Here is a 24,925-nt window from a genome sequence, read left to right as displayed (position 1 = left end):
GGTTACAGATGTGTGCTTGCAATTGCTTCTTCACTTCCCTGGGCAGAGAGATTCTCAGGGCCCAGACAAATGTTTTTACCTTGCCACAGAACAGGAGTGGAGCTGCAGTCAGACAGCACTCAGTCGAAGTTTACAGGTCAGCACCAGGCTGCTGTAGTCAGTAACTTCTACATTGCTGTACCAAGATCTCTCATCTGCTCAGGATGTATAAAGGACATCTGGGCACCTGATCAAGCTGCAGCTGTCCCTGCTCATTGCTGGGAAGTTGGACTAGATGACCTGTAAAGGTCCCTTCCAACTCAAACCATTCTGCAAGTGGAAGATTTGAACAACTGCAAAGTAAATGCTTGTTGGTAACTGTCAGTAATACAGAGTGGACTTTAAGCAAGGACGAAAAAAGAAATTACATCTGAAACATATCTGTGAAGTATGTAAAACTACAAAAGTCTCCTTGTGATTCATTTATAATTGGTAAGATGCTGGGAAGTCACTTCATTCGTTATTTTTTCATCCCATTATACTGTTGCTTTCAATATGTTACGTTATAAAAAATAACTCATTACCCAACAGGTTTTAAATCTAAAGATCAAACAGGATTCATTGAAAATCACTCATTGTGCACCCTTAATATAAGAGAAAAACAGGACAGTACTGCAGTACTGGGATTTCCCATTTGCAATAATGTAATGACAGAAAAAATAGCGAGGACAGGAAGAAAAATGAACAAAAAAACCAACACAGAATTGCAGTCACTATACGCAAAAAAAAACAAAACAAAACAAAAAAACCAACCTGAATATTCAGATGAATATTGAGATATCTTTGTCAGCTGGAGGTTTCAGTGCACCATGCTGTTTCACCATTACGAAGACAAGACTGAGATGCAGTGACCTTAATAGCTATGGAAATAGTGAATTCCCTAAGCACGGTGTTTTAGGATCAGAGAACCTCTCTGAGTTTCATCAGGATGAACCTTGCAAAATGAGCAAACCCAGTTCCTCAGTGTACCTTTTGGCAATAGATAAGGGGGTATAACCTATAGTTAGAAGCCGAAATCATGGAAAATGAGTTTAAAATAACACACACACACACAAAAGCAGAGAAATATTCTAAAAATGTCTTGTTTAAGTAATTCAATATTTGCCATAACAAGGGAACTGTTTGTTTTTTATAGGGGGGTGCCATGGGAAAATAGCTGACATTTTTCCAGTATTGCTGTAGAGGCGTATTTGCCTGCAGCACCCTAAAAGCCATCCTTTACTGTGTGTGTAAAAGAGAAAGGAACGATTTACCACCTCTTTCTCTTGACATGCTGCATGTGCTGTCCCCACTGTTCCACACAGGTAGGGCTGTGGTGGCCCCAGAAGCTCTCCCTGAGGGTGCAGGCAGGCCTGCCCAACAGCAGCCAGCCCCATCTCCTCTGTCACTGAGTGCTGTGTCAAGGTGACAAACGAGGACCTGGCGACGTACTCCTCATATCTAGACTCCTCAAATCAGTGTTGCATTTTTTATCGTGTGTGAAGTATCTGAGTGTTAATTTGGTTTAAAAAGGACCTGATCTTGTCAGGTCCCTAAATACCCTAAAAAACATGAGAAGTGTGTGATGCAGTGCTGCATTTGGAGTGGTTTTCCATGCGGTTTGGACCAAACTTAAGTGAGCACAGCATGGGAAAGTTCATATTCTGCCACTGCAAGGTTTATTTTAGTTAAAGTTACAGCCTACAAGTTCTCTTTAGCAGAATTTCGCTTTCACCCAATTGGAGCAGCTCACTCTTGATGCCCCACTTCAGGACACCCTGCCCTTCCTCTCTTTTTCAGCCTCTACTTTTGAACTCCCTCACCAGCTGCTGTGAGGCAGGCTGCCTCTGTGCCTGTTTTGTTCTGTACAGTCATTCACTGCATTACTTGTCATTCTGAGACTGCCTGCCTTGAAGAGATCTCATGTTTCAAAGCCTCTGAAAAAGAGGACTGTTGCTTGGCAGTGAGCATGGCTGTAATTAGCAGAGTGCTGGAGATTATCGGTGTCAGGATTGCATTAGAGTGGGCCAGCGATACATGCTCTGTGTGGAAGAAAGAGGCAGAGGCTTTGGAAAGTGCATCACAATAGAAAAAGATAGGTGAAGTCAGAGGGTATCTGTGGCCCTCAGGCTGCAGGCAGTGCTGCTGTTGGTCCAAGCTCTGCTGGCTCCTGAACAGAGTCCGGCAATAATTGCTATCTGAAGAGCTGCACTTTCACTGAAGTTGTTTTGTAAGAATTTCAGAAAGGAGGGAGTCCCTTTATAAAGTATGAGGAAAGCACTTAGAATAGAGCATCTTCTAACTCCTCACTGATCCTCCTTACAGTAATATACGCAATACATGATGTTCTTAGTTGAGTGGCTGTTAGTAATTACTTAAAATTTTGACATTTTCAAGGAATAGAATTGTAGAAAGCAGTAATGTCAAAACAGTATTTTCAGAAGATTTTATTCTCCTTTCTCGTAAAATATTCATCTGTAATGAATGTATTAGCTTCATAATGATCAGGAATATGTTTTAGGTTTACTCTGTATTACCGTTCTGTAAGATTGAATCTATATTAATTTTGGTTTTACCCATCAGCACCGGTGCTTACTTTTACCTCTTAATTATTATAATCTATCTTAATTAAAATTAACAGCATGAAGTTCTCACATGGGGCTCACATGTAATTTCCAACAGCAGTGATTTTGTATTTTTCTGCTGTGTGGACAGATAGTTATGTAAATGGTAATAAAATTAATACATCAGCAACATTTTATACCATAACTAGTATAAAATGAAAAATAATAAATAGCATGTTAAATGATTACATGAAATTACTTAATAAAAGCAGCTATTTTAAAAGAAATCACACTTTAAAGTGAGCCTCGAGTAGCAGTAAGGTGGGATAAAAATCTTATGTGATACATGGGATAAAATGGGATACAATGGGATAAAAACCTTCTATTTGTTTTAAAGGTTAAAAGTCCAAATTTTTGTGCTGTATCAAATTTGAGCTAGGTAGAATTTTGATTACATTCTAACACAGGAGAAGGTGGGGGCTGAGAAAACAGTCCATACTTTCTGCACAAGATGATCTTGGAGTAAGGGTTTTTGGCCTTTATACATGAAAAAGAATTAATATATTGGAAGTATGTTTAGATTTTGTTTTTAATTGTGTGATTTTATGAATGAAATTAATTAAATAACTAGAAAATACTGACTTTGTCAGTATTTGTTGTGTTAGCATATGTTAATGTATTTTTATTTAATGCTGTAGTTCTGTGAAGTCATTTTGACATTTCTGAGTGTATCATTTAGTTGTTACTGCTGGTTTTAGGTTACTGCCTGTATTGAGGAAAGCTTGACATGCTACAGATTTCACCTGAAATTAGAGCCAAGCAGAACTGTTTAAAGACTATCCCAGTTAAAATGTTGTGCAGTACAGTAGGAGGAGGTAGGGAACAGTTTTTCTGGGCACAAGCGTTGCTTGTGCTGGGGTGCAGATCCAAGACAGCCATTCCTCTGCTGTCAGGGCAGGCACTGGTGGTAGCACGGTTCTGCTCTCCTGTTGGTGCTGTGCTGAACACGTGGCAGCTGTGCCTTCAGCAGGGCCAGAAGTGTGTCTCCTATGCACTTCTGATCCTCCATCCATGTGGAGTTTCTCTTTTGGAATGTGACTGCACAAACATCGTGAACACATCCTGCTTTTCTGTGCACAAATCCTGATGGATGTTACAGAAGAAGAGAAGCCATTAGTTCCTGGGGAGCAGGATTCCACCTTCTGGATTAGCCTTTGTAAGAGCATTAACTAAAACAAGTCATGCCTTTAGTAATAACCAGAAAATTTTCTGTCTTAAAGATACAGGATAAAAATTAAAGTCAGTTTTAAATACCCTGTCTTAGGCCACTGAGTAACTTGGAAGACTAGACTTGGCAGCCTGAACTATTTAAGTATGTGAGAGACTGCAGGGAGCAGAAAAAGGAGAAAAAAAGAGTTTGGGGAGTGATTTGCTGAGCACATATAACCTTACAAGTATGGAATTGGAAGCCTGCTGGAAAGTAGGGAAAGCCAAAAGATTGCTAAGATGCCACAGGATTGCTCAGAGAAGCTGCTTGCCCTAATAGCAAAGCTAATAAGTGTTTTGCGTCGTTCACAATAAAGTCCCCACATTAAATATTTCCTTAAGAAGACTAAGTAGAGAAATTATATAAAATTTTATTAGAAGACATCATATATTATTGAAAAAATGAATGGTAATAAGCCAGTGGAAATAAATTATAGTTACCCCAAAATTGCAAATGAATGCCAGTATGAAATTATCATACTGTTAACCACAGAGTGAAATGTACTGCTTTGCCTCAGTAGCAGAGAACAAGAAGGTGGCAAGATAATATCAGTTTAGAAAAACAACTCTCTGTTTAAAGACAGAAAACCACAGGTTACTATTTCATGTACTGGGCGAATTCATAGAAGGAGCTTATTTGGAATGTGTGCTGACTGTTGTAATCATTTTGTAGGGGGATGTCATGGCACACAAATTCATTATAGTACTGTAAAGGCTTAAGCAGGATGACAGATAAGTGGAATCTGGTAGACGCTCTGATGTTTTTGTTTCAAAAAGACTTTCCCTACATCCTCACTGAGATGAAGAATATTAACCTACCACTGGATAAAATGAAAGGTCATTGCTTGGCATTGCAGGGTAGGAGATGAGAAGAGCTGGGGAAGGTTGTCACTTTTCATAATGAAGGAGGGTTACCAGTGTCACTGTGATGTAGTTGTTTCACTCTGTCTGGGCAGATGGTGAAAAAAATGCGGTCACAAAATTGGTGGTGATGGTCAATGTAGGAGAAGTCAAAACTTACTGAAGAGTTGCAGAACAATGTCAGTGAAATCAAATCCGTCTGTACGAGAGCAGTAAGTGCTTTGATAACAATGACAGTGTAACACAGCTGGTGTAATAAGAAGAGCTCTATTTGTATGCTCTGCTGGGCTTCTGCTAACTGCAAAGGCTAACAAAAGGGATCTGAAGATACGCTGGAGTTCAGTGAAAATGTGTGCACAGGACTCAGTAGTGGTCAGAAAGGTGAAAAGTATTAGGAAGTGCTGCTGTCATAAATGTAGCCAAGAAGAGACCCGGTCATGAACAGATGAGTGGTACTGCATGAAAGTGTTTGACAGATTTCTACCCACCTGTAAATAGTGCAAATGTTTCAAATGCCACCATGTGAATATTTTAAAAGGCTGAGGTAAGGGATTTGGAGTGGAGTATCACTGCCTTGATGCCAGTTGAGATGTAGGGCATTGCTCCCAGGCAGTGCCACGCTGGCTTTTCACTAGGCACTGTCCTTAGGACTGTGACAACAGCCAGGAGACTTGACAGTGAATGCTAGCCAGCTGTTAGAAGAATATCTGGACCTAATACATTCCAGCTGTGTGCCCACAAATTCAGGAGTTTGATTGTGCATGGCAGCAGTGGCTCCTGGCACTCTGTCATGTGTAAGAAGTGGTCCTTGTGGGGTTGAGACATCTGGGGCCCAGATACTTTTAGGATTTCAGAAAGTTAAATCTGCTGTATAGTTCTTTTTGCCAGTTTCAGGCAGCTTAGAACAGGTCTTTACTCCTACAAAGCTTTCAGAGGGAAAGCCCAGACATAATTCTGGTGTCTGGTGACTCTCCATTTCTTTCAGTGTTGTAACTGTCTGATTCCCATCTGTGTCTCATCCCTGCAATTGCTCCTTGGGAAGAGTTGTCTCCCTGGCGCTTCGCTTCAGATGCATTTGTGACAGCTGATGCCCATGTGGGCATTAGAGAGAGGGAAGCCAGGAAGGCAGAAAAAGCTCCTCACTGTCTGTCTCCATCTTGCTGCAAGAAAAAGACTGTGTCACATGAGAAAACATCCTTTAAATAATGTGGATAGTCACCTATTTGGGAATTTGTTAGAGCTTCCTCTCCCCTTTGGAGCTATGAGGTAGAGAGACTTCTGGGCAGTAGTTAACGAATGGTCTAGTTTAGTATATTCAAAACAAAATAGCAGCTGGTAGTAAAACAACTATGAAATGGTTTGCAACAACCCTGGAAACATACCTGTTCTCACAGATGGCAGGGAGGTGCAATTGCTTGCTTTTGGAGACGTATAGACCTGAGAAAGGAGTATTGAGGGTGTCATCCACAGCTTGTACTGTTTTTCTGAATGTCCTATGGCCAAATGGTGTAGGTAATATTTCCTCATTTCTTCCTAACAGTTAAAATAGATCTCCTGTTCAGTCTCTGAAATTATGCAGTCTGATATTCTAGCTGGAACCGTAATTAACAATAATATTGCTCTTACACAAAATATTTTATGATTTCCATCCATGTCTACATTAAAGACAAGCCTTGGATTTTTATCTTTTCTCAGAGTTAATGAGGCCAGCAAAAGGAAATTGTTATTACTGTTGTTATAGTGAAGGTCTGCAGAGGATGCATCCACAGAGTCAGGCTGATTAGTTCCCTTTAGTGTTTATACCTTTCAGTTTTCCCAGTTTCAGTGCAAGGCAAACACATTCATTTACTTGCAGGAGAAAATCTGTACAGAAAGGATTAGAATTGGGGCTCCCTTAATATGGACACTGCACCAAGTTTCATTCCCTCCGCATGAAAGTCCTCTGTCATTATCTCTGTGGGATTTATGCTCTTATATGCCCTCCTGCCAAATACACAGCACACCCTGGGGACTTGTTATAAAAGACAAACTATACTGCATTTTTGTAATTATTCACCTTTCTATGTTGAATGTTTGCAAAATAACGTTGCATGGCCAAAAGAAGACTGATGGAGCTCTGTGGTTATTTTTGTGCTAAAAGAATTGCTGATGACCCTTTCTGTGTTACATTAGTGAAGGTAGAAGTACTTTCTGTTAACTACAGTGTTTGAGAGAGCTAGCCAATTCTTCAGGGTCTGTTTGCGTTCACAGCATATGTAAATTTAGTGTCCCTTAGTTTTCACCACTGTTGGTGGGTTTTGATTCTTGTGCATTTGAGTGTTTGTATAAATCCTTGTAAATGTCAAAGGTGAGTTCCCGGGAAACTTACTGTTTCTAAATACTCTTAAGAGTTACAAGTGTAGATTAAGATGATGTATTAAATACTCCTTAGGTAAGCTTTCTTTAACTGACAGCTTAGTAGACTTCCCTGTGTGGCTACTTAAGCAGTGTGAGTGCAAAACCAACTCTATTAAATCAAAGGATTTCCTGCAAATCTGCAGGTCTGTGCGCACTCTAGGAAATACAGTGGTGACAGACTTGGTAAAATAGGCCTACTTAAGCTAAGTATACTTTGTGGGTGAAAATATTTAACATTTTTATTTTTAGCAAGCTAAAATCTAGAGTGACAGTTCTCATGTCTGCATAGAAGAAGCAGTTCATTAATGTGGTGGATAGATTGGTTCAGAAAGAAGAAGGATTTCCAACCACAAATTTACTTTTCTTAATTTCAACACCTGGAAATTTGTTTAAAAGAATCAGTCATCCATTAAATGTGATCACACAAAATGAGGTAAATGACAACTGCCTCCTCCTTCGTCCTCCAGAAACACACATTTGGGGCAGCGTGCAAGGTCGTATGACCTAAAAGATACGATGAGTTAATGCCAGGTAGGATAGATACACTGACTGTCTTACCCTGATGCTATCAGTAATCCTATAGTCTCCAATAAAGTGAGAGAGTGAGAGTGCTGTGATGTGTTTGAAGACAGTGATAGCTGTATTCACCACTGCCACTATCATTAATTCTTTTCTTATTTATAAGTATTCTGCCAAAGTAAGCAAGATCCAAACCGCCAACAAATGGGGCCAGTTAACATGATGAAAAAAGATCCAGAAGTAAACATACTAGTTTTCTGATATGACTTTTCCCCATAATCCTTGTGTCCTGCAAGCAGTGTTTTCCTGCTCTTCTTGCCATCCTCCATCAGCTGGTGACTGCATCTCCATTTTCCTTGATAATACATCTTTGTTCCACAGAGTTCCTCATCGTGCTGATAAATCAGGAAACCCAAGCTATACTCTCCCAGTTTCAGTTTTTAATCTGTACTTGTTTTTGTGACTGTACAGCATTTCAGACCTAGATGCTACGTGGCCAATCCATGGTAGCTAGAGCTTGTTCATGATTCGTCCTCTAAGTGAGGAAGCAGCAGGCAGAGATAGATAATATGACGAAGGCTTTACCTTGTGGAAAAGAGGTCTTTGAAAAGCGTAAAGTAACAAAAGACTTTTGAGAACTTCTCTCTCAGGCTGCTAAATTTACGCTCTCTCTTTTGTTTTTCCATTTTAACTGGCAGTTCTAATGCCTGACAGCAGGATGCCTTACTGCAGCATTCAGGGCATTTCCAATGTGCAATTTTGCTTACTGTGTGCAGGTTCATTTACTGTGTCCTTCCCTAGACATCTAGGGGAGGAGCTCAAGGTTATTGGTACATGCTCAGTGGCTGGTTAGTTGCCCATCACTTGATCAGAAATTGCACATAGGTTTTGCAGGTTATTTTAAACCAAATGGTTACATTTCCCAGTGCTTGTTTCTGCAAGAGTATTTTCTCCAATCTGAAAATGTATGCTAAAGTAGAGCAGAATGTACAGCAGCATTGCACAGTGTTGAGTGTGTGACCTATTTTCCTTATCTTTTAGATATATTTATGAAGGCCTCTGAGGATTATCATTTAGTTAAAACAATTTTTCTTGCATCAATATTGCTAGAAATCAATGCAAGATATGTTTATGAGTTCTTGTAAAATGTTTATTTATATGTTATTATATTATTCAGTATTCTTGGAAGAGGTAATTTTTTATTGTTTCCCATTGATCTAAAGTAGAGGAATTAAAATATCCATACAGTACAAATATCTCTCCTATTTCAACAACTTTATGTAAAACTGGGAAGTTTTTTGCAGCAGCTTTGTGAGAAGCATTGTACAGTTACTATACTTACAGCAGACTTGAATAGTATTTTGTATTGTAATATTAGTACTTTACTATTTAAGATAAATTAATGTGCAGAAGTATCATTAAAACAGCTTTTCAATGAAGATTTTCTTGTGAGCAACAGTTGTATGCAGCACTTACGTGGTGGTCTTTTTCTCCATTCCCCTGCACTATTTGTAAGGTTTTCTTAGAACTCTTTTAGTTTTTAGGTGATGGAGGGTTCTGCCAAGCAAACCTGGTACAGATTTACCCTCTCTGAGACAGTGTCCTCTGGGCATACATTGCAAGCATAGCTTTGCCAAGACATCATTTAGAATTCAAAATACCCTCAAGCTTGTAGGCTTAAATGTGAGGTGGAAAGGCTTATTACTGGAAAAGGCATTTTCCAGACTACACAGTGAATGTGAATCATTACTGTTTCTTCTTTTCCTCTGGTTTGTCACAAAATATCAGACTTAGATGGAAAGCAGGATTATTTGGTTTTAATTTGCTTTCAAGTGTGCGTGAAGTGCATCTGGTTTCAGGAATGGAGCCAGTTGGTCACTGGGTAGCAGTGGTCACTGGCGGCAGGGTAGGAGAGGCTATAATCAATGATGGATGTAATCTACTGGCAGTTGGTTTTCTAAATTCATTTTTGCAGTCATTATTAGTGGAAGATGCTCAAAAGAAATCTTCAAAGTTGTTTTCATGTTGTTAACCATGATGTTTTACCTCTATTTTTCTGGACTGCAATCTAAGATGATTATTACTAGCTATCCATACACAATTAACTGCATTTGATAGTAACAGATTAAACAGCATTGTTCTTGAAATAGGTAGAAAGTCTGTATCAAAGGTCTGTGCTGCCTCAGGGAAGCAGCAGCAGGGCAGCAGGGATGCAGCTGGGGCCTGGCCTGGCTGCGGGCAGCGGGCGCCTCTTGGCACCAGTGAGGTCGGAAAGGCCTCAGAGCAGCCATCAAGGTGTGGTGTTACAGTACCTTCTGTAAAGAAGGAAGAGGAGATAGGGAACATTATTTTCCTTTTTTTTTTTTTTTTCCTGCATAACTTGATACAGACTAAAGTTCAATGCAATTATTGACACTCAAAGTGAGGTTTCAAGTCTCATGACTGCCATCACTGGGCAGTTACATGAATGAGGTTGCAAACTCTGACACCTGAAGTATGAACATAACCTTTTGCTAGTTTAATATCCCTTTGGCCACTTTAGGTCAGCTGTCTTGGTTCTGTACCTTCCCAGCTCCTTGTGCTCCTCAGCCCTCTCACTGGCAGGACAGTACGAGATGCTGAAAAACTGAAATGTCCTTGGCTCTGCAGCAACTAAAACATTGATGTGTTTTCAACACTGTTTTTCTCATAAAGCCAAAAGATAGATAAACTCTATGAAGAAAATCAACTTTGTCCCAGCTGAAAACAGGGCAGTATTAAATTACTGCCTCAGAGCTGAACTAGAACTGTGGACATAGCTTGTTTTAGGAATATCCAGGACGGTATACTTTGTTCTCCTAAAAGTTACTGCATATTATGGAGTATGGCGTGCAGTGGTACACGTAGGTGGTGTAACAGTAAATGGAGAAGTCTTCAGGTCTAGCTTTGGTTAGATGAATGCAAACTGGAATTTTTTTTAGAAATAATAACTGAAACAGAGATTGTATACATATTTCAGTATATTTTGCTTTTTCGTGTCTGTGAATCATTAGTGATGATGCATTCTTAATAAACTGAATTATGTGTTTTAAATATTGAGATGGAAAGTCCAACTTATTCAAGATTACCTTCTGCATTTATAATTATGAACAATACAAAAAAATCATTTATACTCAGAATTGATCTTTGCAACTTTACTTGCAGTCTGTGTAAAGAAAGCAGAAATTTAAATGCCTGAAATTTTCATGAACAGGAGGAATTTGCCTTTACAATCCTTTCCAGACTCTGCAACATCACAGAAGAAAAGCAGTAGCTACTTTGCTCAGTTGGCACTCTTTCTGAGGTAGGCAGTTAAATGGTTTTTGATCTGTTTCCACAGGTTTTCAATACATACTCCAATGAAGACTATGACAGGAGAAATGATGAAGTTGACCCAGTGGCTGCATCAGCTGAATATGAACTTGAGAAGCGTGTGGAAAAGCTGGAGCTTTTCCCAGTTGAACTAGAAAAAGGTATGTAGTCTGTGCGCCCCTTCCAGTTCATATGAAATCGATCTACAAGTCTGAGATAATCCACATGCTTACATATCCAGTCTTGAGTTTCCTTGAATCCCTAATAATCACCTTGGCTTTTTGGATTTCAGTAACTATTCAATGAGAAATTAAAAGAACAGTTGAAAAACATGCAGCTCTTTAGTTTCCTACAATAATTGTTTTGTGTCCACTCCACTAACATGATTTTATGCAGCGGTTCATTCTTCCCTGGAAAAATAAAAATCTTTGATTATTGTTCTGAGTTCCTCAAGAAGGCAAAGGTAATGTTTTTGTGCAAAACTAATGCAGTTAAGTAACAAGATTTTTAAAAGAATCAAAAGGAATTGGCATTGTTTACATGGGAAATCAAGAGAAAACAAAGCATAGATGTTTACCTACCAAATAACTATATAAAATCAAATTTAATGAGTTTCTGCTTTCACTTTTCTTTTTCGTAGATGAAGATGGACTTGGCATTAGCATTATTGGAATGGGAGTTGGAGCAGATGCAGGCCTTGAAAAACTGGGAATATTTGTCAAAACAGTAACAGAAGGTGGGGCAGCAGAAAGAGATGGCAGGTAAAGTAGACTCAGTATTTGGAAACTTTCCCAGTGTTAATTATCATGAATTATGATTTGCACAGGAAGGAACTGTTAGCTAAATGTAGATCATGATAACAGAAAGCAGTAAAATTCTGAGGCTATTGGTAAGATTCAAATACCTGAGGTGGTATATGAAAATACACTATTTTGGTGCAAGGGTTAAACTGTTAAAGAGTAGATTTGCCACGGATCCAGGTTTGAGGCTACCTGAAAACTGATGTGCTATAGCATGAGTAAAGCTGGAGATTCCACATTGTACATCACGACTGAAGGTAATTTTGAATGATTTTGAGCTTTCACATGCTCTCTTGGCTTCAAACCAGCTTTAATCAATTAGTGCTTATGAGGAACAGTTCTGCTCAACATATGTTAGGAAAATAGTTCAGTGTTTCTGAGCTATTAACTTATTAAATACACCTCCTTTTAAGCTTAGTAGCACATAGTGTCACTTTGTATTTCTAAATATGTGTAATCTTCAAAATTCGGTTTTTACCCTTAGAGGACCAAAACTACATTGCTTGATAGAAGTGGGATCAGCACATAAATCTTTCCATTAAATAAATGGGTTAGGTTTTACAGTGCTTGTGTAAAACCTGACTGCTTCTAAAATTGCTTATTTGGTATGTGCAATTCAAATAATTCCTTGAACATATGAGGGCTGCTCCAGAAGTACTGCCTCCTATATTATGCTGACTCAGAACAGCAGAGGCAGGTGTTGATGGTATGGCAGTCAAGGTTGAACCTTCCCACAAGTATTCCCACTGCGTTTTGTTGCCACATGAAAGGTGGCAGCGGAGGGACAGTCTGAGAGAATGGTATCTGACATGGAAATGTGTATGAAACAATGGTAAGGAACTGAATTCCTTCTTAATGATGAATGCCTGTAACTTGTCCTCCTGTGCAGACTTTGGAAGCAGTGTGTACTACTCATACTGCATATTTAAAAAGACCAGGTTTCTGCTGTGGAAACTCTGTACAGATTAAATCAGCACTCTCTACCTGTCAGGAGTTTACAGAGTTTAATAACACTGCTCTGAAACCATTCAAGTATAGCCTCTTCCAGTTGGGCTTTCAGTATCTCTACAAATTCTGGCAGTAAGACCCCAGCTTGAAGGCCAAGTAGTGATTTATCCCAGGCTTAAAAAATTAGGAAGGAAAGTAAAGATGCTGACATCTCTGGATGTCATGAATTCATTCATTACTTTAAATTTAAGTGAATATTTATTCTGAAAAATATGCTTGAGCTCAGCCAAAAGGCATTAAGCTCACTGCTGGCATTCTGTGTGAAATTCTCTGGTCGAAAATCAGAGTAGCTCACACCTGGACTCTGATAATATGTATTTTCTGTCCTCTCATTATTCACATGTCTTGAGTGGGCTCCAGAAGTTAATGTTCAATTACAGGTCTCTTCTTTCTTTTCCCTAGATGGCATCTGAGAGGAGCTTGTCATCTGAGAAAAAAAATGATATGTTTCTTCGGCTATTCTAATAGTTGTGTTGGTGTCCAACTGTATGAATGTTCAGTCAGCTGAGAAATAGCCCTCTCATTTTCTCTTTGAGAGCCTGACCGATCATTCACTTGAGAAAGGGATACATAATCCTCTCAGTCAGGAGCAGCCAGTTCTGTAATAAAGTGCATCAACTGTAAAAGGTCCTGTTAACTTCATCCTTTTGAAAAGCTTAGTTAATCATTAACACTGATAGCAAATCAAAGTCTCTGAACAGAAAATAAAACTGGTTTTCGGCAGTTGGATCAGATATTCTGAATAACTTTACAGCAGTCTTGAAGCAGGCTCTCTGAAGTTCTAATTTTAAGCATTACGATATCTGTAGGGTAATGCCTATCATTTATTGAAAGACCCATCAAGTCATGGCATAAAGTACCTGAAGACACAGAATCTGTACAGAAGTATATCTCAGTGTTTGAGCACCATTGGATTGATTCAAGTTGATATAAACAGGTAGCATTCAGCTGTCATATTGAAAGGCATTGTGTGGAAGTATTTAACCAAGGACAGTGCTTTGATAGAAATCCAAATGAAAGCACGCTAATAAGTAATGAGAGATTTTTAATAGTGTGTAAAATATAAAATCAATCACTAGACTGAATAAGAAAAATAACATTCTTTCTTGGCCAATGTGATAGCTTTTTCTTTCAAATGATGATGGTGATGAGTCATCTTACAGTATCTTGAGAACATCAAGAACAAGTGTTTTGAAACATTACACAGTTACTAACATGAAAAATACTCTGAACTTTGCCTCTGCATAGGTTATGTTTTTCAGTTCATCACACAGAGCAATAATTATGCAAGTATTTATTTGACTTCGTTTGGTTCCATTTCATAGAACTGCTGCTTCACAAAGGCAGAGTTTTAAGTCACAGCCATTAGAAAATAATTGTCAGAAGAATTACCAATTTAGTTAATGATAAAAGCAGTTAAACCTTAATAATCTAGGCTTTGCCAACATGGGTCTAATTCTTCTTTCATGTTGGAAATGAGATTTGAGGGACAGGAAGCCCAGAGCTGCAGGTGGAGGGGGCTGCGGAGGGAATTTCCAACCAAAAAGGGAAGGCTGCCCAGAGAACAGTGCTCTGAGGACATTTTGGTCCATAGAGTGGCTGGGCTTGTCTGGCACTGACCCTGTGCAGAGGCTTAGGGCCAAGGTACGGATGCAGGAGAAGTCTGGAGCTGCAGGGGACATGGGGCTGGAGAGTGTTTTAGTCTGGGCAGTGCTGAACGTACATGGCAACAGACAGGAAACTTCTTTTTGAATTACATGTAATTATACAATTGGATAATAATTATTTTAAATGTATGTTGTGTGATATATATGCATGTTTAGGTATAATTAAAATTTGTCTATGTATTGAAAAAGAGATTTTGAAGGCAATGGTCATAAAAATAAAAGCTGGAATTGAATATAGGAGCTGCATAGACAAGGAGATACGAAACACACCCAAAGAACAAATGGAATCAGAGTCAATTGCAGTTGATCAACAAAACTGCAGGCAACAGTTCTCTAAAATGATATTTCATCACTTGAAATGCTGTGCTCTGTATCTGTATGAGCAATACTAGTGCACTGCGTCATGAAGTATGTAAAGCATGGGAGCTGAACTATCTTTACAAAGGAATCTGTTCCTCCCCTTTTTAGTTTTCAGGCAAGAGAGTGACAATTTTTTCCTCACTGAGCACCAACTTCTTAAATTTTCTTTCTTGGAGCACCTGCAAGTCATCTGACTGCAACTCACTATGCTAAATTACAAGAAAAATATTAATTTTTATGTAGTATCCAAATACAATAGATACAAATATGATACATGTATTTATTAAGTACATACATGATTTAAATCAGAATTCTGAGATCTGGCTATATGTGATTTTTAAGCTAGGAGTTTGCAGGCTGTCCCAAGGATCATTTTTTCAAGGTTTCATATGTACAGAAAGGAGATCCTGCCCAGAGCACACTGGCATTCTGTGATGTGAAGCCTCCAAAGCACAAATCTCTTAATTCTTACCTCATCAGCAGAGTCACAAGAACTGGAGGTACTGTTAGAACACATATAGGGCTGCAAAGCATTGCCTCAGATTTGACAGTGAAATTAGTTCATCAGGACACTTAAGTCTCTTTCAAAGGCTCTGCTGTGAAAGTTTGTCTTTGAAGAGAAATCAAAGATATCCTGAGAGGTTAAACAGTTTAGTTTAGTTATATTCTTTTTTTTTTTTTTCAAAGCTGTTTCTTGACAGTATAAACTGTACTGTTTAGATGGTAACGTCTGTGTAAATAATTAAAAATTGCTCATTTTGATTACTTCTGGATGCGAGGTTTTGCTCTTACATTGTAATTATTTTTGAAACAAGAGGGGCGTATCACTAGAGAACAGTTTAACATAGCAATCCTTTTCTAAATGTTTTAATCCAGATAATTCTTATGCCAGCTCTAGGGACTTCATACCAGTGCTTATTTCAGATAAAAGCAGCATTTTTTTAAATTCCTCCTAACTTTTCTGCATCAAACAATGTATCAGCTATAAACCAGTATTTCAAACAGATAGTCCTTGTTAACATAGTCCAAGGCCTTATTGTATTGTGCCCGGTGATTGGTCTTACACTGGGAATTCATCTTTTTGGAGCAAGATAGATGAAATATTTTAAGAGAGTAGGTCACAATTAGATCTGATGCACACGCTCTTTTCCCTACAGATGAGCAGGTTGTTTTAGTTAAATATCACAGTTTTTTCCATTAATGTGAAATACCAAAGCTATGTCTTATGCTGTTTTCCAAGATTGGCTTCGGAAAGAATGATATAAGAACGGTTCAAGTTTCTCATTTAATTTAAGTCATATGACAAAGGCAGGAATTGGTATTGCTGTATTTATACAAAAGGAAAACGATTGGATGATTGAAGCTGTAATGATAACTTTGAATCTGGACTTATGAGATACGCAAATGCAGTTTTTCATTGCTTCCTTGCTAATGTTTCCTATTATTTGCCAGTATTTCAGATGGTACAGTCCCAAATCAGGAAGAAAGTCTTTTGAATTGTGTGATTATTTACCTCAATCATGTTATGATTGAGTTTTTGTTCAAAATCAAACTAGAATCTCTAAGTTTAGTTCAAAATATCCCAAGAACTCCTTAACTTATTTATGTATCTGTGTTTTTTCCTGGAAGGATCCAAGTGAATGACCAAATTGTGGAAGTTGATGGCATCAGTCTGGTTGGCGTTACACAAAATTTTGCTGCAACTGTTCTTAGAAACACCAAAGGGAAGGTCAGGTGAGTATTGTAGAAGTGGGGAAAAAAAAGGTGATTGAGTGCTTAACGTTACCTGACTTCCCTCACAGGAGACTCAGTCTATTTAGGTAGAAGCAGAATTTTTTTGTGTCTTTGTCCCTTCTCTGCTGGCTGTGGCACTGCGCCAGGGCCGAAAAGTAAGGCAGTGAGCACACCACTGCTCCCAGGTGCAAGCTTGGCAGGGAGAGGGTGGTACTGGGGGCAGCAATCCTGAGAGCTGCTGGTGTGGGGAGAGTAACAGCCCTGTATTGATTCATTGTGTTGCCCCAGTCTCTGCACCATCTCTGAGTTTCTATCTCTGTGCTCCTATGCTGTGGTTAACTGAAAAGCATCACTGCAAGTGTCTGTAAAATGCTTAACAAGCAAGAAAATGAATGTAAATGCATGACCATAAAATGTTTGTAAATGTGTAAGAATGTTTCCTGAGAAATGAACTGTTGAGCCGTTTAAAAACATATTCTGTTACATAGATTTTCTGTTCAATAGCTTGTTAATTCCAGCAAACATTTAACTGTGCAAAATAATTCCAGAAATATCTTTGGCATATTGCAAATCAGCAGCCTTTCTAAAGCCACCCTTTGGTTCTCTCTCCAAATCCTCTCTGATGAATACAGCCGAATTCTTCTGAGTTCAGGCCTCACTTTTGAATCATGACTCAACTACTGGTTGCAATAGATGCAGCTCCCACAGCCTGTGGTGTTCTATGCTGCTGTGCAGATTTCCACAGAAATTCCATGGCTGTTCATTTACAACATTAAGGAATAATACTGAAATCTGAATTCTGTAAAGAATTGTGGAGGTGGTTGATCAAGGTTTTGCCAGAAGGAAATTATTTGGGAAAAAAATATTCAAAATTGTAGTGTAATTGCAGGCAAGTATATTTTTGTGTAACATTTACAGTTGTAGCTACATCAGTTTTATTTCTGCAAAGACAGAACACATGCTGTGAGTTTACCTACTGACTTGAATACAAAAATGAGTATCAACTGTATTAGGTTTCTGCAGAGTTGGGACTTCTGAACATAAAATTCTTATGACAGAAAATAATGTATTCCCATGTTTCAGTGCACAGAGCAAATGTTACTGTATTTTGTGTTTGATGTTTCAACTTAAAAAAAAAAAAAAAAGAAAGAAAGAAAAAAAAGAAAGAAAAAGTTCTGACCTAATCAGCTCAGTCTGTGTAATTGTTATTGAATAAGTTACAGAACAGAATACTTTCCTTTACAGAAAAATAATGGATTTGGGGAAAAGAAGAAATGTAGAATGATTTTCATACAGAGTGCTCCCAGAATCTTCCCATGGAATATAAATTACAGTCAGACTGGTTGCAATCTAGGCCCCTCTGTCATAAAATACCATGTTTCTCCATGGTTGTTGAGCTCCTGTTGTAAAGCTCACTAGGTATCCTGTGCTCAGGGATCACTGGCTTCTGACAGGTCTCATTCATCAAGGAGAGATGTGTGAGTTTCTGCATCTTTCCTTGTGAGTAAGCTTTAGATATTGAGCTTTCACAGGAAAAATGTCTGCATGCATTAGTATCACAACTACATTTAAAAAAACACTTAAAATCAAAAAGATTTTATAGATTATAACACAAAATATAACTGAAATAAGAATAATACTTAGACTATTAAATATTATTATAAATAAAACAGAAGTCAGAAGGATCTGTATGCATGCTGACATTCTTTATAGTTAGCAGCCTTTTACTAATTTATATATAATTAGACAAAAGAAATAAATTTGATGCTATTTCCTCTGGTTTTGTTTCATTTAAAATTTCATGGGGAAAGAAAAAAAAAGATTGTTCTGATTTACACAAGCTGGTTGAGAAGAACGTGCTTCTGTTTTCCTGGCTTACTATAAACTGGAAGTGAGACTGATGATACTGCGGAGCGTTCTGTGGCATCAGCATCCTTCCCACGTTCTGCTCAAGTGCTGAGTGGCCATGCTCTAGGGTACTCTGCTGACACTGGAGGACTCCGGTGGGTTTAAGCTACTCAAAATTAGAAATATTTCCAGTCAGCTTTCCTTTTGGGAGACAGAGAATGCAGGATGGTTTGATGGTCTTGTCTTTACTATAGGTTTAAACATTTGCTTGTTAGGTAAGCTAGAACTAATACTAGTGAATTCAGATATGACCAAAATTGTGTATTTATATCTTGCTAACTGTTTTTCATCTTCTGTATGATACAAGGGCTCTGCCTGCTGTGTGTTCCGTGAAGAGAATGGTTGTTTTCTGTCAAATCCTCGTTCCCAGGTACACCTGTGGAAGAGATGAGAGGGAAAAATTGTGTATCTCCACTGTCTGTGAACCAGAACCTTGGGAGCAGCATAGCAGAGTCTTTTGGGCAGAATCCCTCACATGCCACCAGCCTTTAGCTCCTGCCTGTCTGAAGTGTGAAGGGCAGTGCTACTGACCTTTGAATGCTGCCATTGCGTTAGTAGCTGCCATTAATGATCCATGTCACTGGGGGAGGCAGGAGTAGTGCAAAAGGTTGCTTGCTGAGCTATCTTTGGAAAAGAAGAGAGCAATAACCTGCTATATAAATACCTGCTACCTTTCCTTCTGCGGATGTTCCACCTGAACTACAAGTGTGCAGGCAATGTGCACTCACACACCCTAATTCACACAGCTTAATTCAAAACAAGGCAACTTCCTGAATCTGTCCTTCACAGGAAAAATCACACACATACTTGTGTGCTATTTAACAGTGTCAGATTGATGGGTTTTACAGAATTGCTTTAATAAGCATAGTTATCTCAGTGATTATTGCATGAACTGCGTGTATCTTTCTTCCGCCTGGTATCCTGCACACAGAGATACACTGCATTTCACTGGCATCACCTCCTGCTTATACCACACCGTATTACCTATATGCAGTCATATTACCCCGATTCTAAGCAGAATGCTTGCTAGTTTTGGTAGGAGAGTTTATTATATGTGATTGGTTGCAAGGATGTTCATGAGAAGAATGACAATAAAGCTAGATCTTAATATTTCACAATCAATACCTCTTCAGAAAGCTTGCATAATACCAATACTTAGTGATTTGTTTTTCTCCTTTGATCCTTCAGAACATTTTGAACAATCCTGACAGTGGAAGTCATTGACCTAGAATAGATTTTGCAATGTTTCTGCCAGAAAAAATTATCCAAACTGTCTGTAGCTGACACAGTAAGGAATCTGTGAAAATGGAGACATGACTTTTACCTTTTGAACTGTTCTAGTTGAGGGGGATGGGGAAATGAGCAAACACAAGCATCTATTATTATCTTATCCACTGTTTGGAGTACTGAACTATTTGGAAGGATTGTCATTCCACAACAGAAGACCATTGATCCTACCAATTTGGCTTCTCCAGTAACAGTTAATTCCTCGATTCTTTCTTACGGTGTTTTAAAGGAAGATAATCAGCACCCACCAGATGGACTCTGGTAACCTATGAAATGAAGAAAGGAGCGAGTTCTTCTGTAATCCCAGCTGGCAATCAGCTTCTGTGTTTAGGGCTGAGAATTAGTATCCCCGTGACTCTAATCTGGCAAATGCAACTATGAATGCTATTTTAATTCATGTAAATATCACGTCTTCTCTATAATTTTGGTTAACTGTTTAGTTTACTAATATCTTAGAGTATTTCAGAATTTTGTTGTATGAAGGAGAGATTTTCTTTTGGAATTTGTGTTCTTTCTGATTCTGTTGAGTGTCGCCCCTGCTCTGAGATTAATGAAGCAGTCAGAGGGCAGCAGCAGACTGATACCACTAATTGTTCTGTGCATCTTCTGACCCATTTACGATCTAATCCTTCAACCTGAGGTGAGCTAGTGGTGCCTACTATAATACAATATAAAGAGGCATCTTGACAGTGGTTATCCTATCCTGTCATGGTGATTCTCCAGCTTATTTTAGCTCCTAGCTTTCTTGTTCCTCATGGATTGTGGTGATGAGCAGCAGGTCTAAAGTTCTTCAAAGTTGCTTCTGAGGTCTTGAGTGCGTTCACTCTTCCCCCATTTTTAATCGTAATGCAAGGGTGCTGGGGACCCTGATGGCATTATCAGAAAAAGTTCACATGGAAAGCTGTATGCTTCCAGGGAGACTTTTTCTTAAACACAGTGCCACAAGAAAGAAAACTTAGTTTTTTAACAGAGAAAACCATCTTTTTACCATAAGTACCTAGCACCAGTCCTTCCTAGGACAAATGTGGAAGCTTTCAGTGGTATCCAGAAAAGAAAGGAACGATTAGTGATTGGGTGTGACTTCACTTTGCAGTCTCACAAAATGCAAAATTTCATGCCATCCAGCTGTGGGAGGCACAAGGTCACAAGAAGGGAGAGTGAGATGCTAGGAAGTATGACTGGATTGATAAGAAGAAAAGAGTATGATTCATCTGAAAATCCCAATTCTTCATACGCTGCTTGCATGCTTTTATTACTATTGCTTTTTTCTGAAACGTTTCTTTGAAGATAGTTAGCCAAATTCACTGTTTTATTGGAGAGGAAAATTTTAGATTCTGTGAACCTCCTTCCGTATCCTTCTTTCTGAATGAGGTGAAGCATTCTCTCAGCCTCCAAACTGTTGCTAGGCACTGAGCAGATGCTCTCATGGCACTTTCTTAGTCAGCCCTTGAGTTTTTGGGGAACCCTGCATGCAGAACCTGTACAAAAACTGTCACTTTTCTCTTGATTGGCACCACCTTGAAATTAATTATATTGATTCTAGCCTACCAGCATATTTACCAAATTCTGCTTAATTAAACTCCTCTGAAATGCCTCAAAGTCTTCCAATATTAATAAAGAAACTAAATAATTAGCAAATTTTACCACCTTGCTGTTTAATTAATCTTCTCAATTGGTGAAGAAGAGGTTCCAACAATAGCAGTGTAGCTGTCAAACCCTGAGGCTTTCTACAGTGAGCAGTTCTCTATTCTCATACAGAATCGTTTATTATCATTTTGTGTTTCTTCCTATCTGGACAATTTTAATTCAAAGCAGGATTTTGTTTCAACCCATATTCCCAGTTTATCACCTAATTTCTTTATCTCTTTCTGTAGTACAAATGCAATTTGAAATGCCAGAATGAAGTTTTTCCTTTTTTACATAGCTCTTATACAAGGAGCAGTTAAATGAGAAAGTTGAAATACTCACATTTTAATCGATAACAATTTGAGAAATCATTTATTCTTGCTTCAGCAAATTCCTCCCTCCATGTTGAGCTGATTTCTTTCTGGAAAATATACTGTCTCGAAAAAGAGTAATTTGCATGCCTGCTGTTAGTTTTGTTTAACATCACAACATCTGGAAAGGTAATTTAAATACTCGTGTCTTTGCAAGCAATCAGACAGTATAGAGGACAAATGAAGTCAACAGCAGGATCTAGCCAACAGCAGTATACCCCTCTGGGGAATTATATTTGCTCATGGTAACAGTGAGCAGCATTGCTTTATTTTTGTGAATCCTTCCCCCACGTAATCATCTTCTCTTCTTCCAGCATGCCTCCCTGCAGATTTTCTCTTGTTCTTTTTAAATTTTTCTGCTTGCCCTCTTGCCCTGTGAAACAACTGTGTCCAAACACTTGCTGGCATTGTACATCCTACATACAAATCCATGCAGTAGAAGAGACCGAAGAAATTTCTCTTTCTTCCCAGTCTTGGGCAGTGAGGCAGGCACCAAAAGCAAAATATGCTACCTCTGTATCAGATACAGAGGGCTGGACTATGTTGTCTTTTTTCCTGGCTGAAAGTGTTTTTGTTCTTCCTTTTCCTGCCAGTATCTGTTTCCTTTAATCCAAACCTGGAACCAAAAAGGGAGAAAGAGAATGAAACAAAAGTCTCTGCTCTGCAATTCTATCATGCTGGGACTTCATAAATGGTTGCTTAAGAAGCCGTTTGTGCTTAGTGCATGCTCTGATTCATGGACAGATTGATAAGTCTATGATAAACCTGAATCAGGGACTCAGTAGAAACTTCAGTTGTGGTGCCTTGGACCTAAACAGTGTAAATTTCTCCTATTTGTTCCAGTATGGCAACACAAAAATTACATAATATGACCTATTTTCTTATTCCTGGTCCTTGCAAAGAGCTATCAGCACTGGCAGTCATTCTACAAGACTATCAGACATAGCATGCTGCATTTAACATGAGAAACAACTCAAAGCACTGCGAACTCTTAGCACTGGTGAGGTAAGCCTGGCTGTACTGCAGTGCTGTTTGTATTCCTTTGCTGTGCCTGTCCTAGCAGGTGCAGTGTGCCTGGGGCTGCCCCAGGGCACTGAAGCCAGCTGGCCTTGGAGCTGTCTTTGCTCATGCTGTTCAATGCTCTTACCTCGCAGAGCAGGGCATCTGTGTCCAAACTGCCTGCTGGAAGCAGCTAAGCCTTTGCTGACTCCTCATCTGTGGCTGAGTACAGTAGGGTAGAGTCCTTGTTAACTTGGGCCAAATTCTTCCAGAGACTGTCTCGTCAATTTGACTGTGCAGATGATCAATTACTAGCACTTAAGAGGATTTCCTGGCACTATTTATTTTACTAGCATTAAGATCACCCCTGTGCCTGAAGAGCTAGCTAATTTGAATTTTATGGCAAGTAATTTTGTGAAATATTAGCACATTTGGATAGGAAATGATATGTTTTACCATAAAATATATAAATAAACCATGCAGAAGTTTTTATTTTGCTAGGCACTCACAGCATTGTTTTAAAATACATTTAACATGAATTGGTAAGATTCAGTAGGGCTGGATTTCATATGGAGTGGGTTTTCTTTCGCTTTTCTGAAAAGAGGAGTAGCCTGACAGGGTTTGAATCTCTTTATCCTCAAGTCACTTGAATCTAAACAAAAGCTCCTAACTCTGAAACTGAAATGCCACCATAAATGTTTATTTAGCTAATTTATTTGATCTTTCTAAGTGCAATTTGCTGTGGAAGTTCCTACCAAGCTTTGGTGCAACTTGGTTTTTGTGATACAACATTGTGACAGCTGGGCAGAAATAGCCAACACTCATCCTTGCAGGATAACTCAGCATGGCACAATACAGTGCTGTAGGAGCTACCCCTGAACTGTGCTGCGAGTGTGGCTCAGCATGGCTAGAATCTGGGTCATGTAATTACCTAGATTGAGGACGTGGTCAGAACTCAGCAGCTTACTTCATATGCATTGCCTTCCTGGATTTACTTCCCACAGATGCCAACACCAGTGAGAATGAGGCAAGGCAGATCAACTCAATGCAGTTAGGTTGTAAAACATTCCCAGATAGCGCTGGCACCTTTAGAACAGAGGTAGCATGTGTGTTTCTCTTATATTCAGGAATGTTAAAACATAGTAAGTATTTGTAAATACTTTTCTTTGAGCAGGCCATTCCCATAAGGATTCGGTGGTGCTACAGAGAATGCTGATCATCATGTATTCAAGAAAACTTCTAAGCAAGTATTGTATTGGGAAACTGTCAGGCTGACTGGAGGAGATGGAAGAGGTTCTCTCCCTGATTGTGCTCTGTGCAGAGCAGAATAAGAACCACAGCTTGGGAGAGTGCTAAAATGTTGAATCCATTGGCTAATTTTAAAGTGGTTTTGAGTAAAGATAGTGTATCAGTGAGGCCCTGACCTAGAATTGATTTCTGTGGGAATAATTAATCTAAGTGCATCAACACTGGTGCATGGATTTTCTACATGACTTTGTAGTTGCTTGGCTTTGATATCCTTTAGTGTTGATAGCAGTCTAGCTCATCAGGGGCTCATATCCAGGGTCCTGTGGAAGAGGCTGCTTAGGCTTTTCTGGGCCTTCAGCTGTTACTTTGCTAGAGCTGCTGAAGAATATCTTAACCATGTCACGGGGCTCTGGAGGCTACAGCAGACAACAGATTTTCTTCTCGATCATGCCAGTCAGATGAGACTGGATGCAGGTCAAGCCCAGGTTGTGCAACTGATGCTGCAGGGAAGGTATTGGCTTTTACACCAACAGACAAAATGGAGCAAGATTGTGTTTGCCATCAGGCTCTATAATGTAGTCAGAAGGGAAAATGACTCAGCTCTTGCTTTGAAATGAGTGACGTGTTTAGAAGTTACGGCTAGACACTTAAAGGGGACTCACAGTGCTCCAGCATCTGCTAGGATGGCAGCTTGTTTGAGTGCTGGTAATCCAGGAGAGTTTCGGAGTATATAAAAAACAACTTGACGCAAATGTTCATTGAGACAATTAAGGGATGCAGTGTGCTAAATCTGTTACTCAAACTAGGGAAGAACTGCTCAGTTCTTCATTGAAGTTTGATGGCAGCTTTGACAGCATTAGCCATGCATACTAATCCCACGGGTTAATGCTCTGAAGGGTAAATGCACTCAAGAGACAAGGAGGGGTTCTTCAGGTATGTCAGCAGCAAAACAGGGAAACTGT

At 39.1% G+C, this 24,925-nt stretch overlaps 1 protein-coding gene across 1 annotated transcript in view; it reads left to right on the top strand.

Annotated features, from left to right (window-relative positions):
- Positions 1–24,925, top strand: part of PPP1R9A (protein phosphatase 1 regulatory subunit 9A) — a gene marked incomplete at both ends in the record, with an annotated part of 126,622 nt that overhangs the window by 57,447 nt on the left and 44,250 nt on the right. Inside the window, 3 exons of the mRNA XM_079538456.1 lie at positions 10,984–11,116; positions 11,596–11,716; positions 16,420–16,524. Coding sequence (XP_079394582.1) covers positions 10,984–11,116; positions 11,596–11,716; positions 16,420–16,524 — 359 coding nt within the window. The remainder of the gene's footprint in view (positions 1–10,983; positions 11,117–11,595; positions 11,717–16,419; positions 16,525–24,925) is intronic.

Source organism: Tetrao urogallus (genome assembly GCF_951394365.1).
Source record: "Tetrao urogallus genome assembly, chromosome: 7".
In the NCBI taxonomy this organism is placed as follows: Eukaryota; Metazoa; Chordata; class Aves; order Galliformes; family Phasianidae; genus Tetrao; species Tetrao urogallus.
Note: the sequence above shows the minus strand (reverse complement) of the source record. Positions and strands in the feature narration are given on the sequence as shown.